At 35.7% G+C, this 25,669-nt stretch overlaps 1 protein-coding gene across 1 annotated transcript in view; it reads left to right on the top strand.

The window, feature by feature from the left end:
- Positions 1–24,843, top strand: part of mv (lysosomal-trafficking regulator mauve) — a 31,157-nt gene extending 6,314 nt beyond the window's left edge. The window contains exons 7-50 of the mRNA XM_077444579.1: positions 103–281; positions 1,481–1,615; positions 1,694–1,796; positions 1,864–1,981; positions 2,058–2,245; positions 2,323–2,532; positions 2,617–2,703; positions 3,051–3,263; positions 3,349–3,498; positions 3,890–4,041; positions 4,121–4,372; positions 5,488–5,562; positions 5,635–5,752; positions 5,834–6,006; positions 6,085–6,258; positions 6,342–6,491; positions 6,606–6,842; positions 6,921–7,064; positions 7,137–7,504; positions 7,578–7,666; positions 7,742–8,235; positions 8,310–8,438; positions 8,519–8,779; positions 8,852–8,986; positions 9,065–9,238; positions 9,320–9,518; positions 9,604–9,768; positions 11,534–11,602; positions 11,679–11,890; positions 11,961–12,172; positions 13,003–13,337; positions 13,413–13,590; positions 15,516–15,737; positions 15,807–16,068; positions 16,144–16,297; positions 16,368–16,508; positions 18,114–18,328; positions 18,409–18,564; positions 18,645–18,837; positions 20,246–20,379; positions 20,464–20,711; positions 22,336–22,531; positions 22,604–22,833; positions 23,898–24,843. Of these exons, the coding sequence (XP_077300705.1) occupies positions 103–281; positions 1,481–1,615; positions 1,694–1,796; positions 1,864–1,981; positions 2,058–2,245; positions 2,323–2,532; positions 2,617–2,703; positions 3,051–3,263; positions 3,349–3,498; positions 3,890–4,041; positions 4,121–4,372; positions 5,488–5,562; positions 5,635–5,752; positions 5,834–6,006; positions 6,085–6,258; positions 6,342–6,491; positions 6,606–6,842; positions 6,921–7,064; positions 7,137–7,504; positions 7,578–7,666; positions 7,742–8,235; positions 8,310–8,438; positions 8,519–8,779; positions 8,852–8,986; positions 9,065–9,238; positions 9,320–9,518; positions 9,604–9,768; positions 11,534–11,602; positions 11,679–11,890; positions 11,961–12,172; positions 13,003–13,337; positions 13,413–13,590; positions 15,516–15,737; positions 15,807–16,068; positions 16,144–16,297; positions 16,368–16,508; positions 18,114–18,328; positions 18,409–18,564; positions 18,645–18,837; positions 20,246–20,379; positions 20,464–20,711; positions 22,336–22,531; positions 22,604–22,833; positions 23,898–24,030 (8,162 nt within the window). The 3' untranslated portion in view covers positions 24,031–24,843. The remainder of the gene's footprint in view (positions 1–102; positions 282–1,480; positions 1,616–1,693; positions 1,797–1,863; positions 1,982–2,057; positions 2,246–2,322; positions 2,533–2,616; positions 2,704–3,050; positions 3,264–3,348; positions 3,499–3,889; positions 4,042–4,120; positions 4,373–5,487; positions 5,563–5,634; positions 5,753–5,833; positions 6,007–6,084; positions 6,259–6,341; positions 6,492–6,605; positions 6,843–6,920; positions 7,065–7,136; positions 7,505–7,577; positions 7,667–7,741; positions 8,236–8,309; positions 8,439–8,518; positions 8,780–8,851; positions 8,987–9,064; positions 9,239–9,319; positions 9,519–9,603; positions 9,769–11,533; positions 11,603–11,678; positions 11,891–11,960; positions 12,173–13,002; positions 13,338–13,412; positions 13,591–15,515; positions 15,738–15,806; positions 16,069–16,143; positions 16,298–16,367; positions 16,509–18,113; positions 18,329–18,408; positions 18,565–18,644; positions 18,838–20,245; positions 20,380–20,463; positions 20,712–22,335; positions 22,532–22,603; positions 22,834–23,897) is intronic.
- The last annotated feature ends 826 nt before the right edge of the window (positions 24,844–25,669 follow it).

Below are 25,669 nucleotides of genomic sequence, written 5' to 3'. Positions count from 1 at the left end.
CTTTAGTCGCTTCATTCAGTCAAACAGATATGTTTGTATGGATTACGTCTTTTCTGTAACCGTAGTGTCAATTTATTTATAATATATAATTTTTCTTCGCAGACAGTTCCGTGAATCAATCGAAAGTTCTCACCATGATAATTTTGAGTGATGCATTCGCATTTTCGAATTTGGAAGTCATGGATAATGCCAGCATCAAAGCATTGCTGGAAATGCTGATCAGAGTGTCATCAGTTTATATTAACAAAGTACAAGTCTTACCAGACATCGTGAGACCGAGGGTAATTTTTTTTTTATTCCTTTTTATCATCATCATTTACATCATGAGTATAATTCATCTATTAATTCGCAAACATTTTTCTAAATTTACATTACATTTTAATTTTGTCTACCTACATGTCCTTAGATACTCTCTTGGGTAACATTTGAGCACTGCTCTTGTACGTATTTTGTCCATTTTTTTTAACCATATTGCCATTTAAATTTCATCAATTGCTCAACTATGTCATAACTTTCATCTGTGCTTTTAATTTTCTATATTTTTTCATTATATGCACCAAGCACACAACTTCCCATACTTTTCTGACAGACTATTAAGGTTTATTATATTCTATTCTAAGGCCAGCAATATGCTTCGGTGCTTGCATTTATGTTAAGCACTGAGAGATTACCGGGTTCGATCCCATGCTAATCTTTAACACGATGGAGGCTGCTGACTCATATTTGTATCATGTTAGGTGAACGACGCTTAGTGGCAGCTGGTACATATATGATTTACGACTGCGCGAACTGTATCAGTCTGCTAATATATTTTTGTATCACGTTTGCGTCAATCGTTTGTGGCCGATGATACAATTTTGTATCACGTTTTCGTTTATGACGAAAACGTGATACAAATATGTATCATCAGACTGAAAAATATATTATGCACGAAAAATATATTCGCGCAGTCGTGAATCATATATGTATCAGCGGCCAGTAAGCGTTGTGCACCCAACATGATACAAATATGAGTCAGCGGCCACCATAGTGTTAATACTGCTGGTCAGACTTGGATATTTGTGACTCCAAGTCGATTGTTTCCTATCAGAGTTTGCCAATTTATCTGATTTTATTGTTGAAACGGTTCCTCCATCAAATTGGCAAAAACAATCCTATCCGCTATGTCACAAATATCTGAATTTGATTTATGTACAATATGTAAAAAATTATGTACAAGTCTAAATCCATAGATGTCTCTATGGATTTATGGGTTTACCTGTTAGGCCTTTCTGGTATATATCTATGTAAAAAATTGGCACAGCACAGACCGGAAACTGCACGTAAACAGCAGTATGAAAAGTATTCTTTGGTACATTTAATATGGACGCATTTATATACAATGTACCAAAGAATAGTTTACGTGCAGTTGCTGGTCTGTGTTGTGCCATATTAAGACTTTTTATAGCATTTTAGATTTGATTTTTAATATTATTTCTAGTTGCCGCCATTTACATTTACGTCACGTGATGTTGAAGTCTTAACGTCCAGCGAGGAAGAGGATGAGACTCAATATATATGTCCTTATGGAAGCGACGATAGTGATCTTTACGTGACAGCTGACGAAGGATATGAGGTTTTCATATGAATTCTTCAATAAATATCATAATTTTCAATTAGAAACTATATATTCATATTGTATTGAATGTTTTAGGCCGATGTTGAAGCTGGCGCTTTAGAGAGTGATTCTATATCAGAAGGCTTTGCATCAGCAAATTCCGACATTGTCAATCAAGTAGCTGAAAGATTGAAACAAGGTATGAATCATGATTATAGTGTATTTATTACCGAATGGTAGATTTTAATCGTCAGTTTATATTTCAGATGGTATACTGCACAATAGTCGTGATGTTTTGAACAAGGGCGATGCTAAAAATAATTACATAATACATCCGGAAATGTGTAATATATTGATAGATGTGTTGATGAAGTTGATCGAAAAGTAAGCATGGTTATATGTATTTTTGTGAGTTATTTTTAAATGTAATTAATTGTATGAAAATGTAATGATTTTTCAGAATTATTCAAACGAATGAAGAATCTGCTGCATCATCAGAATTGTATACTCTCGTCTGTCAGTATATTAACCGTCTTGCCTCTATACTTTCTATCGAAGAAAATTGCACTATTGTCAATGACTTGATTTCTTACATATTCTCTAATCCTGTTGCAAGATTTTTAAGAATCGCTTCGAAGAAATTAGAAGGTTTTTTTTTGTATTTATTTCTGTTTTTTTGTTAATTGTAATTTTTATATATTATATCAAATCAATTTTCATTTCAGAACTACAACGCAGCTTGTTCTATCTCATATATGCAATAGCCAATCATTGCATTACACCGTTGGAGCTCAAGTCATATCTAGAAATATTTTCCTATTCTCAAATTCCGACAAAAATTATTCTCGAACCACTATTGAAATTAACAAACAATATCAATTATAACGTTCCAGATTTTATAGTTTGTTTCCCGATTAAAAAATCTTCAGATCCAAGTGTGTAAAAATCTCCATATAATTTTAGAAACAATCATAATGATGAAATATTAATTAATTTACGACCTATGTATCTTTTTTTAGGTGAAGGATCGGATTTGGTATTTGAATCTAAATTGTCTTCAGCTGACAAGTTGGTTAAAGCATTAGAAAAATCACACATTGAAAAAGGTACATACTTAGATTGATTCGGTGACTCGGTGGGTGACTTTGTTGCGCGACCAGATCAAACGTATGCAGTTGTATGGAGCATATCACTCCAGGCAACTCCACAGTGAAAAAACTATGAACACGTGTGGTTATTTCGTTACGTATTGTAACCTCTTATTAAGTATTAGTGAGCGGGTTCTTGGTCGTTTCTGGTTGCCATCAGTGATTGACCACAAGCATGTACATGCTATATAGTTACACTGGGGCAAAAAAGTCACTCACAAGTCACCCATTGTGGTCCGGCTCTAAGTGCGTTTGTAATTATATACAATATGATTACTATTGATATCTTTTTTTTTCTTCAAAAGGGATTGATTCGTGCTGGTCCGTTGTGGGTTCCTGGCGTAGTATTGAAAAGGTTGGTTGGAGTGTTTGGATGCAAGGGTTTGCTTTGGTTACATGGATCAGAATTCAACCGCACAAGTCAAAGCCAAGCGAGTCGCCTGATCTATTTAATTTCACTTCAAGCGAAGAATCTGGCAATGAGAATATTCCAGAATGGAAATACAAAACCAATAGAAGTACGCTTGTATTTTTTGTTGTTCAATTTTGATAGTACTTATTTATTTTGACCTAAAAATCATTACATTTTGTATTTCATTTCAGTTTCGAAATCAAAAGCATACCAAGCAAGACGACCTGCTGAACCTGCAGTGGCTGCAGTGGCTGCAGATACTTCTGCAGTCAGCATCGTTCATCTTTTTTCTGTCGGTCAAGACTCTATGATCATTGAATTTTGGATCAATACTAGTAACGGTATTGTATCATTTTAATTTATATTTAATTCAACTATTTCCATAATGCTTCCTTACCATAGAAGTAGAATGCATAGAATCGCTCTCAGCCTCCAAAAATGTTGCTAAAAAAACTCTGCGCGGCAGAATTTGTTCATTGTTTGCTAAACTTCATCTCTGACTTTCCGTCTCTCTCTTCGATGGCTCGCTTTTAGACGATACTTTTGTTAACAATGACCATTCTATGCATTCTACTTCTATGTTCCCTACACAGAATCACATTGAACGAATTCCAGTCGTTCATTATCCTTTTACATGATTATTTTAGAAACTATTCTGGTTTCAATATTGTTAAATTTATATGGAATATTGTTATATTTTCAATCATGTTGAAGTATAAATTTTTATTTTAGGCAAAATGACGATTAAAATATGTACCCCCAGTGTTGAAAGTAATGTCGTAATAGGCCAGACTACAGTAGCATCGTGTCTTCCACTACGTAAATGGTTTCATCTAGCAATGAACGTCAAAGATATCATGCAAAATCATATATTTTGTTTTGAAGTATATAAAAATTATGTCTATATATTATATATATATGTATTTTTCGAGTTTATTTAAAATGTCTTATATTATATTTTAGGTGAAAATGTTTGTGAATGGACTAGAAGAACAAGCGATTGTTATTCCGATCGAAGGAGTTATCAATAGAAAACAACGTTCAACGTTTCTGCTACTGGGTCACGCTGCTTCAAAATACAACGAAGATATCACATTGGCTGGATCGTGGTTTTTGTCAGAATTGACTCTATTCCGGATGCCAATTTTGAACAAATATAATGTTATGTATTTAATAGCTCACGGACCTAACAATACTTCGTTGCAAACGTGCCAGGTAAACTCTCAAACTATGCTTCATTATGTATTAGGGGGACCGAAAAGTAATAAAAAAAATATGCCCGAATTCCCTGTCTGTGCAATTTTCCTATGCGACGAAGATGATCCTGGACTATAGACCATGAACAGCCAATCTTCAACGATAATTCCTTGATGGTTTGACGAGGATCTGATTCCACTATTGACGCCAGGATATCATCATCTAATTTTTGAGCTCTTCTTTTATGTCCCTATTCCCATTTTTAAATTGTTTATACCACCGATGACACTTGTTTAGTTTCAGAATATCCCTGTAAGTACCGGTGATTTTTTTCACTGCTTCGTTTGCATTCATTACTTGGTCTAACATAAACGGTTCCCGGAAAACTGCACTAAATTGCACTGAATAGTAGCGCAGTTTCGAGAAGTCATAAGTTTCAAAGGCGCTCAAAAAGAACTTACGCAATAGAATTCTACAAAAAATAGGTTAGCACCCTAGGATAAAATCCAAACACCCCTTGACGCTCTTTTGTGGTATTTTATTGTGTTAGTTCTCCTTGAGCATCTTTAAGTTTGGATGTCTTGAGAGTGCAACTATCTCGAGTGCATTTTTCCGGTCACCAACATAAAATGACGTAAGTGTCCTTCCTCTATTATTGGTCTCGACATCCTTCCTTAGGTAGAATTTTTTTTAAACAGAAACAATTTTCCTAACGCATGCGCGCTTTATGTGTTCATGCGTTGTTGTTTATTTTGTACTTGGTTATGTATAGTGTGGTTTTTTTTATTAGAACAGTGATGTGCGGTTGTTCTTGTGTGATATTCATGAACAACCGTCTCGTTCTCCGACGAAAGGGTCTCTTAGACTGTATTCGTTGGGGGGGTGGTGGCGTCATGTTGAGGGCTTTAATGGTCAAATTCCTTAACCTTTAAAGCGGGCTTAGAAACAGAAACAATAAATTTCCAACAATAACTTCTACATAATAACGAAACTTAAGTGTTTACTGGACCGTGTCTCGACACAAACTGACTGCAAAAGAGCTTGTCGAAAGTTTTTGATTACTTTTCGGTCCCCCTAATATATATAAGGATTTTTTTTGACTTTTAAAGTTAATTTGATTTTTATAATTTCAGGTTGATAAGCATATTTTGGACTTTACGTCATTGTATAATAAGAAAGTTATAATAACAAACGTTGATTGGGACCAGGTATGAAAGTTCGATACATTCAATCTTTTGTATTTACACTGTTACTGGACTAATGAAATTTTTACGTTGCAGTTATTGGAAATGTCGCGAACAGACATAAGAAAACTTCAAGATAATCTTTTGCTGAAATATTCAGCTGGTCATCCTCAAAATGTAGAATTGTACCATCAAGCGATTGTGCATACTAAAGGTTTTATTTCTTTTTAGAATAGTTTTATCTATACAATTTGATAAAAAGTATAATGATAACTATTTTTTAATCAATGCATAGGTACATCATTGAAAGGTAAAATCACCAGTGGTATAAAAACAACCACGGCTGCAATACCATCGTCGATGACATTCGTTTGGAACGGTGTGCCGGTGGCAAGTCAATATCGTGGATTACCCGTTGCTGTATACTTACTAGGCGGTCCACAAATTCTGCTTTATTTATTTGCCAGGGTAAAGAAGAATAGTTTTTATATATAATTTTATGTTTATTATTGCTCACATTGTCTGATGAAAGTGTTGAAATTTTAGGTTGTCGAACTTGGTAGCGGTGCCGAAGAACAAGCTTCAGCTTTGCGTATATTATTCAAAGTTGCCTTTTCGGATAGTAGACTATATTCGACGTTTTATCACGAAGAGATGTTATCTATGCTTCTATCAGTGTTTTCTTCTCCTAAATGTGTCATGTCACATAACTTTTTGAAGGTTTATTTTCATTTCAATAAATTTAGAAATGAAGCAAGTGCTGCTGATGCTTTTTATTAAAATCTTTATCAATTTTTTTTAAGGTTATGTTGGATTCAGCTTGTAGCAGTTCTATTCTTATAAGTATAAATTCAAAGTTTCATCTTCTTACAAATTCTTCGAGTGTCATCGTTCATTCTCAAATTTTGATTACGTTACTGAAAGCTTGGAGAAGCCTTGAACGCAATGCTCGAGTAAGATATTGTATTCAATACGGCAAATATATACGCAAATATATAGCCAATTTACATTTACATAAGCGATTTTTAATAAATTGGTTAAGGTAAAGTTATTTTTATTAATTTCAGATTAATGAATCTGTAGCTCATGTCACAGCAGATGAAGAAACGCAAAATCCTTGGCACCGGTCATTCAGTCGAATCAATAAGACAAATGACATTATTGTTAATGACGATAAAAAATTGTTGGATACCTTATTTTTGGCATTTGACATAATGCTCAGGGAAGACCATCCTTTCAGGACATACAACATTTATCAAATGAATAATGCGAACTTACTAGAACACCTCTTGTTGTTTTGTAAAGTGAGTTGTTTACATTATGATATTACGTTGATTGAAATTCGAAGCAATTTTAATTTATACTTATGTATGTATTTTCAGGATCGATTCGCCCATTTCGATGTAGGAAAATTGAACGACATGGCGAGCCACATTTTTGTGAAGTTGATCAGAACTTTGATAGGTGCTACGCCGCTATATCATCAGATCGCTCTGATAATTGACTTCTTAATTTTCATGCACGAAGTCAGTATAAGATTTATATCTTTATATTTAAGTAATAAACACGATGAATATTTTTGGAAATATTTTTTTTAGCCAAATCTAACTTTCATCACCCACACGAGATCAAATTTTTATTTCCTTCCGATATCGACTTCGCCGACTAAAGAGAATCAATTGAAAGCATTGACGTTACCGTTCATCAATAAAATGAAGGGTCGTCAAGATCCGCGGAAAACAATCCGTGGCGGTATGATCGATCCTCTTCCGACAAACACAAAGACGATTCCCGTACCTGTTAGAAGCTCAACTAAGAGGCGACCGCGTTCTGCTTTGTTCAGTGAGGACACTGCTTCAAATGCTCCTCAAGATCCTTCCCCAAGAGAGGATAATGCGTCGTCTGGCTCTACAACATTCACCAGTGTTGCTCAAATTGAAAGCGGCGGTGAAAGACAAACCAGAAGGTTGGTATATCTGAAAATAAAGCTTTACATTTCAAAAACACTTTATGTACAATGATAACTTTTTTGAAATCAGGGGGTCTTCAAGACCGTCGCAAAATACTTTGCTAAGTAGTTTGATCACTTCACGCATAACAGAGGAATCTACCCTTTCTGAAAATACAGGTAAATGTTTATATATATAATTTATTATACTATCATTACGGTGAAATTGATTCATTTATTTATTACAAATTATAGATGATTTAGATGATCAAGCTGATCAACCCGATGTATTGGCTCAAGAAAATCAATCTGATCAAGCTGCTCTAGGTGAAATAGATCATCCACTTCAGCAAGCTCCATCCCATCAAGCTGCTCTGGGTGAACTAGCTCATCCACTTGAGCAAGCTCCATCACCTTCAGCTAATCCAGATGAAGCTGATCAAACTAATCGAAATAATGACACAGATCAAGCCCTTGTATCTCCCGCAGCAGATCAATCCGATCCGGGTACTACAGGTGAACAAGCTAATCCGAATGAGCAAGCTGATCAATCTGATCAAGCCAATCCGGATGTACAAATTGAGCAAGGCGATCAGTCTGATCTAGATGCTATTCAAGTCGATCAAGCTGTTGTAACAAATCCTGTAGCGAGTACTTCTCAAAACAATGTATTATCTGATTATGAAATTGTTGGAGCTCCCACAGTTGAACAACCGCAAAGGCCTGGTGTGAGCTCTCGAGACCCAATGGTAGTCAAATGGTTTTGTTTTTTTTCTTGTTAAGTTGAAATGTTGATTTAAATTTAATTTCTTTATTTTTGAAGTGTCAGAGGAATACTGATGTATGGAAAAATTTGAGATCGAGTTCCAAATCTGGTTGGATTATTTGCGAAGGACTATTGATTTTACTCAAGGACACAGTTTCTCTCATGTCTGATTCTCTTTTGCATCAAGTAAATGCTATTTTTATACTATTGCGTATATGAAGCTACCTTTATAATGTAGTTTATATTGTTTTATTTGTTTGTTTTAGGTTTTGCGATTGTTATTCAACAACAATATATTGTTGGTGTTGAGCAATCATAAAGAATCATCAGTCAGAGCCAAAATAATCGACATTATACTAGCACTGTTGCCAAAGTATTCACAGGAAGAAATCAAAACACTTGTGGAATCGAATTATTTCATCCATTTGGCGAATCAAATTTCTCAGCATACCGCGTCTAAGAATTTAGTAGCAGCTTGCGTCTCTCTCATCGTCGGTCGTCAAATCGATTCAGATAACTTGTTGGAGGTTGTGGTTTATCGGTGTATAATTGTGTGCATATTAGTTATAATTTTCTTATATTTTATTTGTATTATTCAGGATCTATATTGGAACGGAGTCAACGATAGTGATTTACAAAGGAGTCAACCGTTAGTGGCGATGTTAAATTGCACGTATCATAAAAAAGCCCTATTTCAAAGTATTGTACCGCTGATATTAAAACTTGTGGAAAAGGTTGCGTATTGATATATTTTATGTTAAATGAATTTGAATGGTTTTTTAATGATTTTTTTTTATTATGCATACATATAGGGTAGTGTAAAGACATTGCAAGATATTGGTGTATGTGAGGCCGTTTTAAAATGTTTGAAAATATTAGGATCGGTTCAAAGTAAATCGCTGTCTAGTTACAGCGTAGTGTTTGACGGTTGTAAAAGAATTTTGATAGAAGTTGTTTTAAAAGTGCTGCAGAGTCAAAATCAACAGGTTATATGATAGTTGTTTTTGATTAAAGTCGATATTTTATCATTTGAAGGTTTGCTCAATGTACTTACTTATGACTTTTAGATATTGACCGATTTGCACAATCAACTGTTGTATTTTGAATTACCCGAAAAATGTTCACTTAAAGTTGTAAGCAACGTTAGAACACATAAAATCATGAGAAGCATGCACTGTCACATATATCGAGCCGAAATCAAATATATCGACGATAAGTTAACATGTTTTCATTTACAAGTGTCGAGGCAAATGATTCTTCCAATAGGTATAATACATTTATATATTATAATATATATTGAATTCAAATATTACAAAATGTGAAATTGTATTTTTTTTACATGATTTTGCAGCTTATATCGAGCTGACGGCTTCCATTGAACCTAAGATTTCTTGGTGTACACCGTTGAGGAAGTCTATGATGCAACATAAAACCGAGTATAAGCCGAATCGAGCTGAACTTGTCGCTAAACGATCCAGTATTTTAAACAAAATCGTCAAGTATATAATATCAAGAGGTTTGTTCTTTTTCGATCGATTGTTTTGTCTTTATATATAGTCAAAAATCGCTGCTTCAATCGTTTCCCCATACAATAGCTTAGCTATGTATATGTTACAGTTCATTCGTGACATTCTAGTTTGTTCATACACGAACTATCAGCTTTAGTTAACAGTCAAAAACCATCTTCAAATAGACTCACTAGATGTCGTATGAAACTTTTGAGCTGTCAAAACGTTTAGTATTTAAAAGGGAAATCTTATGGAAACCACATTGGTATCACTTTTGATCCTCGACTCATCTTTCACAACCACATCAAGACAGTCGCTGACGTTTCCTTTCGTCGACTCGGATTTGTCTTGAGATATGCTAGGCTATTCTCCAACCCTTTGTCTTTTCGCTTGCTTTTTAACTCGCTTGTGAGAGGTAAGATAGAGTATAATGAGATTGTGTGGAATCTGCATGAAGCAAACTACTCTGTAATGATTGAGAAAGTGCAAAAAGCATTTCTTCGTTTCCTATATAGGAAAGAGTATGGGTATTATCCATATATCTACCCTACTCCTTTCCTTTTGGGCATGCTTGGGTATAATTTCCTTGTACTTCGGAGAAACTTCTCATTAATTCATTTTGTTCTCCAGCTTCTTCGTGGTAATACGTCATGCCCGTCATTGCTGGAACAGTTGCGACTTAATGTCCCTAATAATTACGTGCATGGTAGACATCATCATTTGATAGTTGTACCTACTACTTGTACAGTTCTTTATCGAATGGCTCCTATTCCAAGAGCTATTCGACTTTTAAATAAAACCTGAATGTAGGTTTTCCATCTTATTGAGCGTAGACTTTCAGAGATTATTTTAACCTATCTGTCTAGTAGCCTGCGCTCATCCTTATTTTCATAATTGAATCTGAAGTATGAGTGAAATTTTGATCTTCTCTCTTCCATTTGGGCCTCGCAGGGATGTTTTGTATTTGCATTTGTTCTTATATTATATATTGGTGCTGGCTATATAGGTGCAAGACATTCCCTACTTTGTATTTTATTACTTGATATTTTTATCTTATCTCTTATTATTATAATGATATTTTTTTATGATAATGTATTTTTATTTTTATCATCTCTCTTTGTATTTTTTCGCCCATTGTGGCGCATTAGCAGTAGTTGCTTAAATTCCCGTTGATATTAAAAATATTGCAACCCAAGGTATATATGTATGTAAATTCAGAATAGGACAAACGACTGAGAATACTTAAACTTATGCTTAACTTTCCGTCGGGCACAATTTGCAGTAGCAAACTTAAAATTTTTGACAATTGATATTATATTTAGTTTATACATGTATAAGCATACACATTCAAATTAATTTTATATATGTATGTGGTAGAGAACCCTGACAGATGACGCTGTTCAGGACCACGGTTGGGATGTGGCGGTTGAGGTGAAGATCAAACACGTGCGTTTTCAGTCATGTTGTTTATTAAGATGATGAGCACAGGTCCAACTGCGACTAACCGTGACATCCCTGCCCCTTTTCATCTCCTTCTCACAATCAGTCGTAACATATCTTTTCTCAGCCATAGCCCATACATCAGCCTTTCGTTCAATTCCAACCCTACATGTATGTATATAAGTAAATTATTTAAAAGAAGATTCAATTAATTGCTGATATTACCGGGATCGCGAGTTTCATAATATCTGAGTTTGACCATCGGTACAAATTGGTGTAGTTTTGATTTTGTTTACATACAAATATATAAATAGTATTGTGTATTGATTTTAGATCTCGATTTGATCGGATGTGAGACTGAATTTTCCCTGATATTCGATGTGTTTACACTGCTTGCTGATGGTAAGTGTCGTTTCGATTCGTTAATTATAACAACAGTTAAAAAATAAAATACATAATGGTGTTTGGTTTGTCGTAGATGTTATGGAATCAATCCGACAAAATCGCAGCAGGTGGCGTTCAAGCCAGAACAACATTTTCTTGCAAAATCTCCTCGTCGAATTGGTCTATTGGGCTATTTCACCGCAGATGGTCATTAAATTGATAGGTGCACGAATTTTAGAGCGCTTCAAGAGTGATCCAGAACTGAAACTGATATTCGAGACGAACGATCCCACCAAACAGCGAAAGGTAAGCCGTCGAATTAATGTATTTATATGATTGAAAAATTTGGTTTTTTGAATGTCTTGGGTCGTTTCAGCTCTGCACATATTTGCATTTTGCTTCGGAAAATTTACTAACGGCAACTATCGCCGAGACCGCACTGAAGGCTTGGGTCGGCACTTGGGCTGACTCTTTAAAATTGCGAGGACACGCTGGAAATACCACACTAAGCGATAACGAAGCCCGCAAGTTTATGCTACTGGACAAACAGGAAGCCATGAAAACTAGAAATATTGTCGCCATTGAAAAGTGAGTTTATATACTGAACCAACTGATATAATAATACAATAGTTAGGAGTATCTTGGAATACGCCTCTATAATCTGGAATCCTTTCACTAAGTCTCTATCTATGAAGCTTGAACTTGTCCAATGACGATTTATCAGACTGCTTTATAAGGAGCAATATGGGATTTACCCATACTTATTTCCTTCAAAATTCGTCATGGGTATGGTCGGCTACACTTCTCTTGACCACAGGAGGAGTGTTGCCCTCATCAAGTTCTTGTTTTCCATATTTAGAGGCTGTATCTCCTGTCCGTCTATCCTGGCTGAGTTGGGCCTTCATGATCCAGAGAGTGTGATATGGACCCGCCATCGTCCCATTTTTCACACTCCTTTGGCTAGAACTGTGGCATTCAGTTATTCTCCCATTCCTCGCGGCCTCCGTTTCTTAAATTCACTGGATGGTGCCATTGACATTTGTCATGTCTCTCTTCATTCTCTGCACCAATTCCTAAGTTATGGAGGTCGCGACCATTTAGAATGGTTGAGTTAGTGTTTTTTAATTATGATTTCATGTTTTATTTAGATATCCTTTCCTTTTTAATTTGTATATTTGTATATGTAATTTGTTTTTTAACTTATATTTTTTACTATTGTACTTCTTAATCTTTTTAGCACACTCGTCGCTTTGGAGCAATCTGTTAGACGAGTGTGCTTGATTAATTGATTTTTGTAAAAATAAAATAAATGTCTAAGTCAGAGAATATATCTAAGCTAGAGAGGTCAATGATCTTATATCCATTTTACATTCTTGAGTTATGATTGATTTTTTATGTTGTTTCTTTTATATTTACAGGAGCATGTTTTGTAAGGATGCTTTAGTGGATTCGTTGACTGAATCAGCAATGTCGATCACTAGATCTGTCAGCGAGATACAGAACTCGGAACGGAAAGCGTTTTTGGACTATGTGAAACAAGAGATAAATTCGTCGTTGCTCGTTGCTCAAAAGTGGAGGAATCTCACCGACAAACACTACCACGAAAATGGAATTTGGTATTCGGAGAAGACGTATCCACAGTCGTGGGAGTTGAATCCGACGGAGGGACCCGATAGAGTTCGGATCAGGCTCAGAAGACGTCATCTCGACATTGAGAAAAAGTTTTTCAAACCAGAAATCCAAAAAGAAAGAGGTTTATTTTTGAGGAAATTATTTTATTATATTATATTGATTTTTATATATTTTTACACTAATTGTTTTATTTTAGAAAGTTGCACGGTCGCTATGCCTCTGTCGTATTTGTTTGAGTCGTGTCACTCGCACGCTAATGTCAACGATGGTATTTTGGACAGATTGCATTTGAATGAAAACGTCAATTTTATGTCACGTGCCACTTATGTTACGATCACATACGAGCAAGAAGGAGAGCTGCTTTTGAGTGATAGGTTAATATCGTAATATAGAGTGGATCGGAAACAATTAGATACTTATTAATTTAAAAACAAAGAAATTTAATGAAAATAGCATCACTTATATAAGATCTATCAAACATCAAACAAATCTCAAGGTCGTTTTCCTCGGCATCTTGCAACTTTTTCAGAATTTTGATCTTCAGAAAACTCATTTAGTAGACTAAATTCGATGCTACTTTAGTATGCGGTCTACCCTCATATACATATGTACTTAAGTATGCGATCTACCTTCAAGTTTTTACTTTAATATGCGGTCTTACTGTCTCAGTTCTCGCGTGTGACTGATCTTAAATGAATAGGGCCAACTCTAACTTAACCTAACCTAACCTGACCCTTAACCGTTTGCCCGCGGCCGTCTTCTATGGAAGCTTTGCGCGACAAGTCTGTAGCGCGGTTGTCTTCCATAGAATTTCTGAACTTTGCACGGGATTTTGAGCCTTATATGCGCCTATTTCAACTGTTTTAAGGTTCAAAATTGGTTGAATATATTACTGAGAGTTGAATGCCATCTATTCAATTTGCATAAAATGAGTATATACCTGTCAAAATTAGTTTTTTGTGGAACCATACTGAAACCTCGTTTATGTGACGTCACGTCTGTTGAACAATGGCGACGATACGTCTCAATTGTATGAAGAATGATTATTTGACAATTGAGCCAAAACTACGAGATATATTATGTATTTTATTGCTTAAAATAATACTTAATGTGTTAATTAATATATCTGGTTACTTGAGTAAATATTAAAATCTGGATTTAAGGTCGAAAACTCGATTGCCAAATTCGCGAAAAAGGTGCCGCGTCCAGGGCTTGTTCGCTATATTTATTGCCGCAGGCAGAGGGTTAAATAAATAAGTGTTGGCTGCTTAGGGATGTTTTTTTTTTGTGAAAATATTGATCTTAGCAGCCAACATCTATTTATTTAAGAGTCAGGTTAGGTTAGGTTAATTTAATTTAAGATTAGGTTGTTGGGGTGGGTATTTTCTTCGCTATTGACGATATTTTAATACAAATGCTTCGACAACATTATGGGGCGGCAGGAAAAAACTATTATAAACAGGTCGTCGCTACGATACAAATAAAAAAAAATAGTCGACTGCGATTCAAAGGTAGATCGCATGCTAAGGTAGACCACATACTAAAGTATCACCATAAATTTCCTTGTTACTGATGATATTTTGTGTCCTGCTTGCGTACACGCAAGTAATACTAGTACGAGCAGGATGCAAGCTGTATGCCTTACTGGCGTGTGTGCTAGCAGGATGTAAGATACAAGCCATGCCCACGTTAATACAAAAGGCCGTGGTTTAAATTCGGCCTTAAGACTCAAAGCCAGACATTATGTTTGTTGCAAATGTGTAAATCGTCTTCTCCTTAATTATCTTTTTACCGATCAAAGATCGGTCTTATCTTGTATCGGAGATATCATCTCGCTTTCATGCTTGCTTGATCTATCACTGTGTGAATTCTCCTTGTGTATATACTTTAAAGTGGTTCGGTGATTATTCTGCAAAAAGCGATCTCGCGCAAGTCACTAAAATCTCGATCACAGAACATCTGGCACCCAAAAACTCCACCAATCCATGCGAAATTTATTTATTTATTTTTAATCTATACCAGGAAGACCTAATAGGTAACCACAATGCGCCTTCCTGGCCAAAAATATTGTATATTTGATACTATGATATGCATTTACTTTTTATAAGTATTGTACAAAGTAAATACATATCAATTAACACCCACAGATACATCTATGGTCAAATTTGTAAATTTGCAGCATTTTTAAATAATTCAGTAAATATAATTGTAGTATTATTTATCATGTTTCCATTCCATTCTTTATATTGAATTTATTTTATCGACAGATTTATCAATTGTAATATATTCGTATTTGCAGGTGTATACATTTCGTACCTGATATCAGAGACAATCAAACCTTTACGGGTACTCATTGGCCTTTGAACGATATAATCAATGTTGTAACGAGACGGTGGCAATTACACGAGCGGGCTTTGGAGATATTTTTGTCGTCTGGGCATGCTCATTTGATTGCGTTTGAAAATTATGCACAATTGAAAGTGTTTCTTGTGTCATTCCAAAGTGCACATTTGCCAAATCGGTGATTGTAACTTTTTTAACGGATGATTATGTGTGTTTGTGCGGTTTGTTAATTGTTGAATTTTTGTAGGTTGCCGTTTGATTCGTTGAGTGAAAGCATGGGCTATTGGAGAACTGGTGGTATGACCAATTGGGCTTATTTGATGCAGTTGAACAGCATCTCGGGAAGGACTTACAATGATTTGATGCAGTATCCGGTGTTACCGTTTGTTATTGCTGATTATACGTCCGAAGTGTTGGATCTGCAGGAAATTCAGAGTTTCAGAAATCTTGCCAAGCCGATGGCCATTCAAAATGCACAACAGGAAGCGCACTATGTCGAAAATTATAGGGTTTGAGTTTTTCTTTTGTTGGCGATTCATTCAAAGTTTTCGCTTTTATGTTATAGTTGTTGTTTTTGATTTTAGTTTTTGGAAAATGCGAAGAGAGAAGGGTTGGGACCGTCTTCTGGATTTAATAGGGAGCCGTATCATTACAGCTCCCATTATTCCAACTCTGGAACTACTTTGCACTTTATGGTTCGATTGCCACCGTTTACGAACTTGTTCTTAAAGTATCAAGGTAGTGTTTGAAGATTTTGGTTATTTTTTATGGGTTTTGATTTATGTTTTAATTGTAATTATTTTTTCAGATAATAACTTAGATCTGCCTGATAGGACCTTCCATTCAATGTATACAACGTGGCGCTTGACGAGCTTTGATTCTACGACCGATGTCAAAGAACTTATACCCGAGTTTTACTATTTGCCTGAATTTTTGGATAATAATGAAGGTATAATTAACTACATTTCAATATTTTATTTATAAATGTAAGCTTTTGTACGGAAGTCTTTCTATCCGAAGCTCCGAGTCGTTCTGAAATTTGTCGATCCTACATATGTCGAAAACCATGACTGTGAATCGCAGACATGGATCCATACAAGTATATTTTTTTATATGTAACAGATGTGTAAAGTGTGTAACTAAAGGGGGTGAGAGGAGTATCGGTGCCCCGGGCACACCAGTTTCGGGGGCGTCATGAAGGCAAAATATATTTTTATGACTGTTCTTCGTGATCCATCTGTCAAATATGCTGTCTTTCTAGGCTATGAGTTTCTTTGTATCTCTGTATTTGTACGAGGCTTTGTATAAATACTTTGTATATAATATAATAATAACGTGGTGGCAGATTGACCCTGATCTTGAAAGCGAAAGTTGAATTTAAGACAATGCTTTCTATACATACACACAAATATGTTGTATCCAAACGCTTGAAAACACTACGAATTAATAAAATATGGAATTTCTTGTATTGTATTTTAAGCTATACATACTTGAGTTTAACAAATCGAGATTATTTTGTCGCCTTCAGCCGAGAGGACATTGTCAATGTATATACTTTTTTTTTTACACACATACCAGGAAGGTCTGACCTTCCTGACCAATTACAAATATTGCAGCATTTTTTATTCATTATACAAGTCACTGATTTACGAGACACTGAAAAACTCGCAAATCAATGAGACATCTATGAACTTATTTATTGCGCATTAATCAAACACAAATATTGGTGACATATTGTATATAGGAAGGATTTTTAGCCAATTTTTACCGGGAACCGTTTCAACAATGAAATCAGAGAAAATTGGCAAACTTTGATAGGAAACGATCAACCTGGAGTCACAAATCCAGGTCTGACCAGCAGCATACTCTGAAAAATTCATTTTCACTTGATGTCAGCTCATGGGATCGAACCCGGTAACTCACGACGCTAAGCAGAAGCTTAACGACCAAACTATACTGCTGGCTTAACTTATGGCTAGTTTAACTTATGTATCTTAAATGAAAGTCAACAAATATGACAAAGAGTGAGGGGGAAGGGGGGGGGGGGCGCGCAAAAAAAAGCTTGCCCCGGGCGCTATTTATCCTCGCTACGTCACTGCATATGTTCATACATGTATAAGTATTGGCACGAGTGTTTTATATGCCTATATGTAATTGTATTAGGGCGAAATCACACAGGGAAGAACGGCAAGTCGTGTGCATGGCTCCCTGCTGTGGGTGGTCTCCTAAATTTCTTCAAATACGGGATACACCATTATAGATCACTGTCAAGTAAGGATACAATTTTACCGAAAACACTCCAGAGAGTCATTTTGGGGCGGGGCGTGCTGGGCGTTCCATGAATAGACCCATTTTTTTCGCGTGTTTTAAAGTATCTAAAAAAACCCACGTGCATCGCTGTGTGTTTTCGCCCTTATTAAGTTAAGAGTACTTTGTAATGTCACTGTAGCTAATATGTTAATAAATCAATATACTCGATGGTTTATTTGTTTCATTTCCAAACTGGTTTGAATCTTTGTTTAGTATTTACTTACAATGTTTCATAATATTTCAGGCTTAGATTTTGGTGTACGTCAGTGTGGAGTTCGAGTTGAAGATGTGGAATTACCGCGTTGGGCTCCGGACGCCAGACTATTTGTTCTCATCCACCGACAAGCCTTAGAAAGTACACATGTCAAGGAAAACCTTCCGAATTGGATTGATTTAGTCTTCGGCTACAAACAAACAGGCCAACCGGCTATAGATGCTATTAACGTATTCCATCCTGCTGTGAGTGTTCATAACTATTTAAAAAAAAAAACATATGTACATTGTAAATAAATACAAACAATTGTTGAATATATTTCCAGACTTATTACGGCTATGATGCGTCTAGCCTCACTGATGATTTGGAGAGGTCAGCTTGGGAAACCATGGTTCGAACTTACGGTCAAACTCCTCGCCAACTGTTCAAACAGCCTCATCCTCACTGTGTGACCGACTTACGTCACATTCCTTATGAGACTGTGAGCTTTTGATTTGTCAGTAAGTTTTCATCAGCCCGACGATGACTTATTTTTAATGGGCGCCTTTTTTTCTTATGCAGATTCCTGTTTTGCGGAGCGTGAGGGGACTTAGATGGGGAAGCTACTGTGGAACTCCTCAAGAGCCGAGACCAGTTGTGATAGCGCGAAAGCAACACACCGTTCCTATCATCAGGTTGATACGATTGTTGAACAACGAAGTCATCGGCATACCCAGTTGTATGACAATGATGCTCATGTACTCGAATAATAAAGGTACGAATAATATTAATAATAGGTCAAATTGACAATTGTCAAAAATTTGACTCAGGAATTGTAGTCCACAAGATTTGAATTGCTTTTGTGGTGCTAGGGTTTGTTTTTCGCAAGTCCCGACGTTTCCATAGTCCCATTGTTCTGAGGCTGCTGTATAATGCTCTGATGAGAAGTATCATGGAGTACGCCTATATGATCTGGAGTCCTTCAGCCAAAATTCAATCTATTAAACTCGAACTTGTCCAAAGACACTTTCTCCGGCTTCTTTATAAGGAGCAATATGGGATTTACCCATATTTATTTCCTTCAATACTACTGCATGTCTGAACACTCGGCTTCCTATCTTTAAAAGGAGGGACTGAACTGGTTGCATGTGGACCTTTTTAGCTGTAGAATATATGTAATGAACTAATTTTAGCCTATCATTTGGATTCCTGAACCCACCTCTATACAACGATACATTTTATACTATTTTAACTACAAAGCAAACCGTGTTTTGAAATGTCAACGTGCATATTATGTAGTTGGAAGAATTGACAAAATATGCGCTTAAATGGTACCCAAGAGAGTGATAAAATGTTCAAAGAAGGTCACATATGAGATGAATGGACGAAATAAGAAGAATTTGTGAGTTTAAATGGATGAATGTTGCCAAAACAGAAACGAATGGTAACAGCTGCTTTCTTCAGCTGCTTTATATGCAGCAATATGGGATTTACCCATATTTATTTCATTCAAGTTTTGTCATGGGTATGGTCGGCTACACTTTTCGTGAACACATGTGGAATTTTGACCTCATCATGTTCTTGTTTTCTATATTTAGAGGTTTTATCTCATGCTAGTCTATTCTGGCAGAGATTGGCTTTCATGTTCTGGAGAGTTTCTATCGTCTCCTATTTCATATTCTTCTGGCAAGAATTGTGGCATATTTGAATTCTCCCATTCCTCGAGGCCTCCGTTTCTTAAATTCACTGAATGGTGCCATTGACATTTGTCATATCTCTCTTCATTTGCTGCACCGCTTCCTCGGTTACGGGAGTCGCGACCAACTAGAGCAGTTAATCGTTGAGAATTTTAACTGTTAGCTGCTGACTTGGCTGTTATACTTTTATTTCTTGTAAGAATTTTTATGTCATGTATATTTTTACTTTATCTATGTATGTACGTAGTAACAATAGATGAAGTTTTGTGATCATGCGAAAATTCGAATTTGTAATTCATGTATTTTTTCCCATGTTCCTAATCTGTTTAGCATACTCGTCGCTTTGGAGCAATCTGTTAGACGAGTGTGCATGATTAATTGATATATAATAAAATAAAATAAAATATTATTCTGTAATAGATGGAATACTAGATTAAAATTTATTTATTTTTTGTTTCAACTCAATATAATTCGATTGTATTACAGATAGCGCTTTGGGAAATCCAGAAATAAATGCCTTGGGTCTCATCACATGGGGCCATCCCGACGGAATTATCAGAATAAAGCAAAAGAAGGACAATCCACCGGAACCGCTTATAAAAATACACAGCATTGATCCTGTTAGTTTTTTTTGTTGTATTTATTATATTAATCACAATGAACTTTGCAATTTTGAAGTTTGTAATCATCTATGTATTTCACAGCTATGTGTGGTGGCTCACGGCTATGGTCAAACATTGAGCACTCTTTGGCTCGGTCTTCAGTCTGGACGAATAATAGTCCTGACCGCAACGCCTCTAGCCTCTACTACCGCAAAGTTTGACTTCTCTCGGAAACCGATCAATCTTTATGGACACCATGCACAAATAGTTGACATATCGGTGTGCGTGCCGTTCGGAGTAGCGGCCTCGGCAAGCTGCGACGGCGTCGTCAACATTTGGGATGCTTTCAGGTTTGTTTACAAACACTTTTCAACGCATAAGATTATACACAATTCGGTGGATTAGTAATTTGAAAATGGACGCTTTCTAAAAAACCACTTTCCTTAGCATACTTTCTGCATAAATTTTCACTCGGATGTTATATGTATGTATGCATTTCAATTGCAAATCTAATTCTAATGGCAAATCGCGCACGACAATCTTTGCCACAAAAATCGCGAATAGAGAATATCTGGCACTCGAGTTCTCGTCGATGGAGTTTTTGGGTGCCAGATGTTCCGTTATCGAGATTTTAGTGATGTGCGCGAGATCGCTTTTTGCGGAATAGTCACCTAACTGGAGGATAATGCCTTGGGCATTATTAAAAATTACTAACAATAAAAAAATATAAAATGGCGTCCATCTTGCACCCATTTTGTCTCGCCCACTTGTCTTTTGCCCAGATGTCGCGTATCGTTCTCATTAGTCTCCCATTGAACGAACACTCTTCATCCCCCGAATGCTTCCACTCCTCAACATCTCCTCACTTCTCTATCTGAAAGCGGAAACTCTGAAAGCGAAAGTTGTCAAACTTATAAAAACAACCGATTGGCGCCACCTGGGTCAATAAGTGTTTCCTGTATGATTTCGCTACAGTCGCCATAGAAGTGTTAAGATTAAAAAAAACGACTTTATGGCATGATCATATGAGCCTTTATATTTGAAAGTGGCAGTAGTTCAATTTTAAAATTTAATTCACAAATTGTTATCACATCTTTTAATTCGATATGTCCAGAATCTTGGAAAAGCAGAATAAACGTATTTTTTTTATATATTGTTAAACGCAAAACATTATATTTATACGAAATGAAGAAAAGTAGACTTATTCCACTTTCGATTATTTTTTACACTTAAATAGATACAATTCAATCAATATATGTACATAGGCATTTTATACAATGCGAATCCATACAAACATCCACAGTGACATCTATGGAGAAATTTTCACAGCATTTTATAATCATATTGGCGAACCTCAAGACGCTGAATAACTTGATATTAGCAAGAGAGATAGAAAAGAGAAGCCATTTTTTACAGGAACCGTTTCAATAGTAAAAATTAGAAAAAATGGAAAACTCTAATAAGAAATTTTGAGTCACAAATCAAGGTCTGGCCAGCAGCGGGACTCTAGTGGGACTCGAACCCATGACCACTCTGCTCGAAAGCATAATATGCTACCCACTATTCCACGCCGCTGTTTATAACATATATTGCTTTAATTTATCTAATGAATATATGTGGTATAAATCCTGGCAGATGACACCGTTCAGGACTAGTTGGAAGTTCAGTTGGTTCAGTTCAAGTTCAGGTTCAGTTGGAAGACCAAACACGTGCGTTTTTAATCATGTTGTTTATTAATACAATGATGCGGTGGTTTGACGACCAACCACTCAGAGTGCAGGTCTTTCATCCCTCACCCCACAATCAGTCATAACACACTCTTCTCAGCCATCAGCCTTTCGTTCGATTTCAACCCTACATATATATATATTTATTTTATTTTCATTCTCATTATTCATTCCCGAGTTATTTATTGTCTAATTGATTTCGTCCCACTTCGTATAATACTACATATAATCATATTGTATGTTTCAGCTTCACTCATATACGCTCGTTGGTTAGAAAAATCCCAACCATTTCCTGTTTATGCATAAGCGAAACCCTCTGCGACGTGGCGACCGTTCACTTAAAGGTATACGACAACAGTGCCAAAATAGACATTGCCGAAACTAAGATGACTGCCAATAGAAGAACCGGCAGTATATACGATGATCCGTACGAAGATTCCACCGTCAAGGCAGATAGTGTTAAAGAAAAACCGAGGACTATTGCGGAAATTTTACTCAAGCCCAGAATGGTCAAGAGAAAGTGCAAGTCGAAGATACGTGTCAGCACGATCAACGGAATGCTCGTCGGGGAAGTCAAGATCGTCGAACAGGTCAACTGCATATGCTATTCGAACGCTCAGGAGGGCATCAGCGTTAACGTCATCGTCGTCGGTCTGGAGACGGGCTCCATAAGGTTGTTTTCCTCGTGGGATCTGAAGCCGCTGCGATGCTTGACTCCGGTCGCTCCCATTCATCCAATCGTCAGGTATTTCAAGTCTAAAATGTTGTTTATATTTGTCACTTCTTCTTCTTCTCAATGCCCTGTCCGCATCCGGACGTTGGCGACCACCTCGTCGATTATTTGAAGATATCCGCATCGGTCTTCAGCGGCTCGGAACAGATCTTCGGCGCTCATATGCGCATGTTTCGAAGCCAAGACAACTTTTTCCTGCCAATTCATTTCTTCCCTTATACTTTCCCCATGGTTAAACGGAAAAAATCGTATTTTGGACCCCGTATCATGTGTCTGAGGTACTCCATATTTTTCCGCTTGATGACAGAAACAAGTTGTCTGCCTCTCCCTATCATGCCGAGGAGAGCTTCATTTGATATTTTTTTGGTCCACGGGATCATCAGCATACGCCTGTAGACTTACATCTCAAAAGCTTCAATCATCCTGGTCTTCAGAGTCCACGATTCACATCCATGTAGTAACATTATCCAGACGTACGAAGATTGAGATGCTTGTTTGTAAGCGCTGTCTTCATTTTGATAAATGCTATCTCGATGCGGATTCTTAGATCTTCATCTGGGTCCATCTCTTCATTCAGCCAGGTACCCAGGTATTTGAATCTTTTCACTCTTTCTGACACCTCTCCATCCAACGTCAGATCACCGATGTCTGTTTGCATTCTATCTACTATCATAAATTTTGTCTTCTTAATAATATTTATGCGCAGACCTCTTCGATTGATTTCTTGATGTAGACGGTCTAGAGATCTTTGCAGGTCTGCTAACTTTCTCAGCCATAGTCCATACATCAGCTTTTCGTTCAATTCCAACCCTACATATGTATATGTGGTCCTGTTTTTGGATCTTCAATATGACGTCCGGTCTCTCTATTGTCTTTAAAGAGCGATTTTGTGTACTCAGTCCATGCTGATTTCTTCTAATCCACATTTAAAATGATTTTTCCATTTTTATTCCTAAGGAGTATGACACCGTTTTTTCTTCTGAATGATCCTGTTGCTTCTTTTAGTTTTTTATGTACGTTTTTGTATTGTATTTGTCACTACTGTTTTTTTTTATTATGTTTCGTATTTTTTTTAGCCTGGCCTATAGTCAGAATTCTCAACATTTGTATGCTGCAGCATCAGATGGAACCGTATTATTGTGGGAAAATCCGTCCAGTAATATCAAAGAGTCCAACTTCCGTGTTCTAACGGCGGCCTCAATTATTTAATATTCGATCAAGATAAAGACATATTTTACTATATATATGTATATGAATATTATGAAGTATATGTATTTTTTTAATTAAGATTTTTTACGCCAAATTATCGACTGCTTACCGATTATGCCGAATTAATAGTTGACTGTACTTAATATTAATCTTTATAAATGGTATAACGAAGCTTTAAGCCAGACTTGCATGTGCATTTTAGGTTTTAAACCGACTTACCTATTTTAGAATTGTTATTGCGATAATTTATATATGATATTTTTCAAACGAATCCGATTGTAATTTTTGATATTAAACATATTTATATGTGTGTGTAATATATAATATATTAATTTATTGTATGTGTGATGTGTATTTCGAATAGTGATGTTTTATAACCATATTTTGTACGTAATTGTTAGTCGTTTCGTTTACAAGTTGAAGTTACATATTTAGGTGCTCAGTTTTGGTGATATTTATGAATTGAATGGTATCTATCTATAATGCATAATAATATAATATGATGACTAGAATTATTTTTATATAAACGTTGACTGTTATTTAATGCAATTAATTACGCCGTAAGAATAAATATATATTTTCTACATTGATAATTCAAGTTGTATTCCAATATTTATGTATATGTTTTATGTTTAGTGTGTAAGTTGTGAGTTTTTCATGAAATGAAAAGTCTGATACTGTTAAAAATTGAAATATTTTGATTTGAAAATTTTATTATGCTATGAATGCCTCGTGCCATTTAATTATTGAAATGTTTGCGTAATTATTTTGCGAATTTTACATTAATTTTTTTATATTATATAATAAACAAGTTTCTTTTATATTTGTTGTATTGTTTCTCTTACCTTGCATATACATAATTTATTTTTGTATTATAGCCGGTGAGTAATAAATTAAAGATTACATTAAATACATCAGTGGTTTTTAACCACTTGTTAAGAGGATATTAATATTTTATCTCACTATTACAAGAATTTTTTATTTTACCTTTGAAGGATGGAGTATTCCTGAACCAGGGTCAAGTAAGACTCCAGTATTTTTTAATTCTAAGGTTCAATATATATCTTATTAATCATTATATACATCAACATGAAAAGTTTTAGTCCTATAGCATGTTTTTGACTTTTTTGTATTAAAAAATAACGACAACCATCGACATGCAAACGCACATAGGTAAGGCCAACAGGCGACTGCATGACTCAATAGCCACTCGCCAAAAGCGACGAAAACAATAGCTTATGAAAATATAGCTGTCTCTTTCTCTCGCATTGATTCATCGATCAACAAGAATATGCAAGCGAACAGTCAAAAACATGACTTATCGCATATAGGTGATTGCATAAGTTTTTGCCCGATTTTCATAGATGTCGCCATGTCGGTAACGTTTTTTAATGCTAAACAGACACTAACTTATGCAATCTAATTGTACTTACTAACTAATAAGCTTCGTAAATCTAAAATTAATATTTTTAGGAGAATGAAAACTGTTTCATCGTTCTTTTATTATGCCTACAAACTTTTAGTTCAGTGACATTCCTGCCCGTCAAAAATTTGCGATCTGATTTTGAACCAGTTCCACTCTTAAGATCGCTTTGATATTTTATCGATATACGGGAGTTAGCTAACATTGAAGTAAGCT

Source organism: Arctopsyche grandis, chromosome 13 (assembly GCF_051622035.1).
Source record: "Arctopsyche grandis isolate Sample6627 chromosome 13, ASM5162203v2, whole genome shotgun sequence".
In the NCBI taxonomy this organism is placed as follows: Eukaryota; Metazoa; Arthropoda; class Insecta; order Trichoptera; family Hydropsychidae; genus Arctopsyche; species Arctopsyche grandis.
The sequence above is the reverse complement of the archived record's forward strand: the minus strand, read 5'-3'. Positions and strand labels throughout refer to the sequence as shown.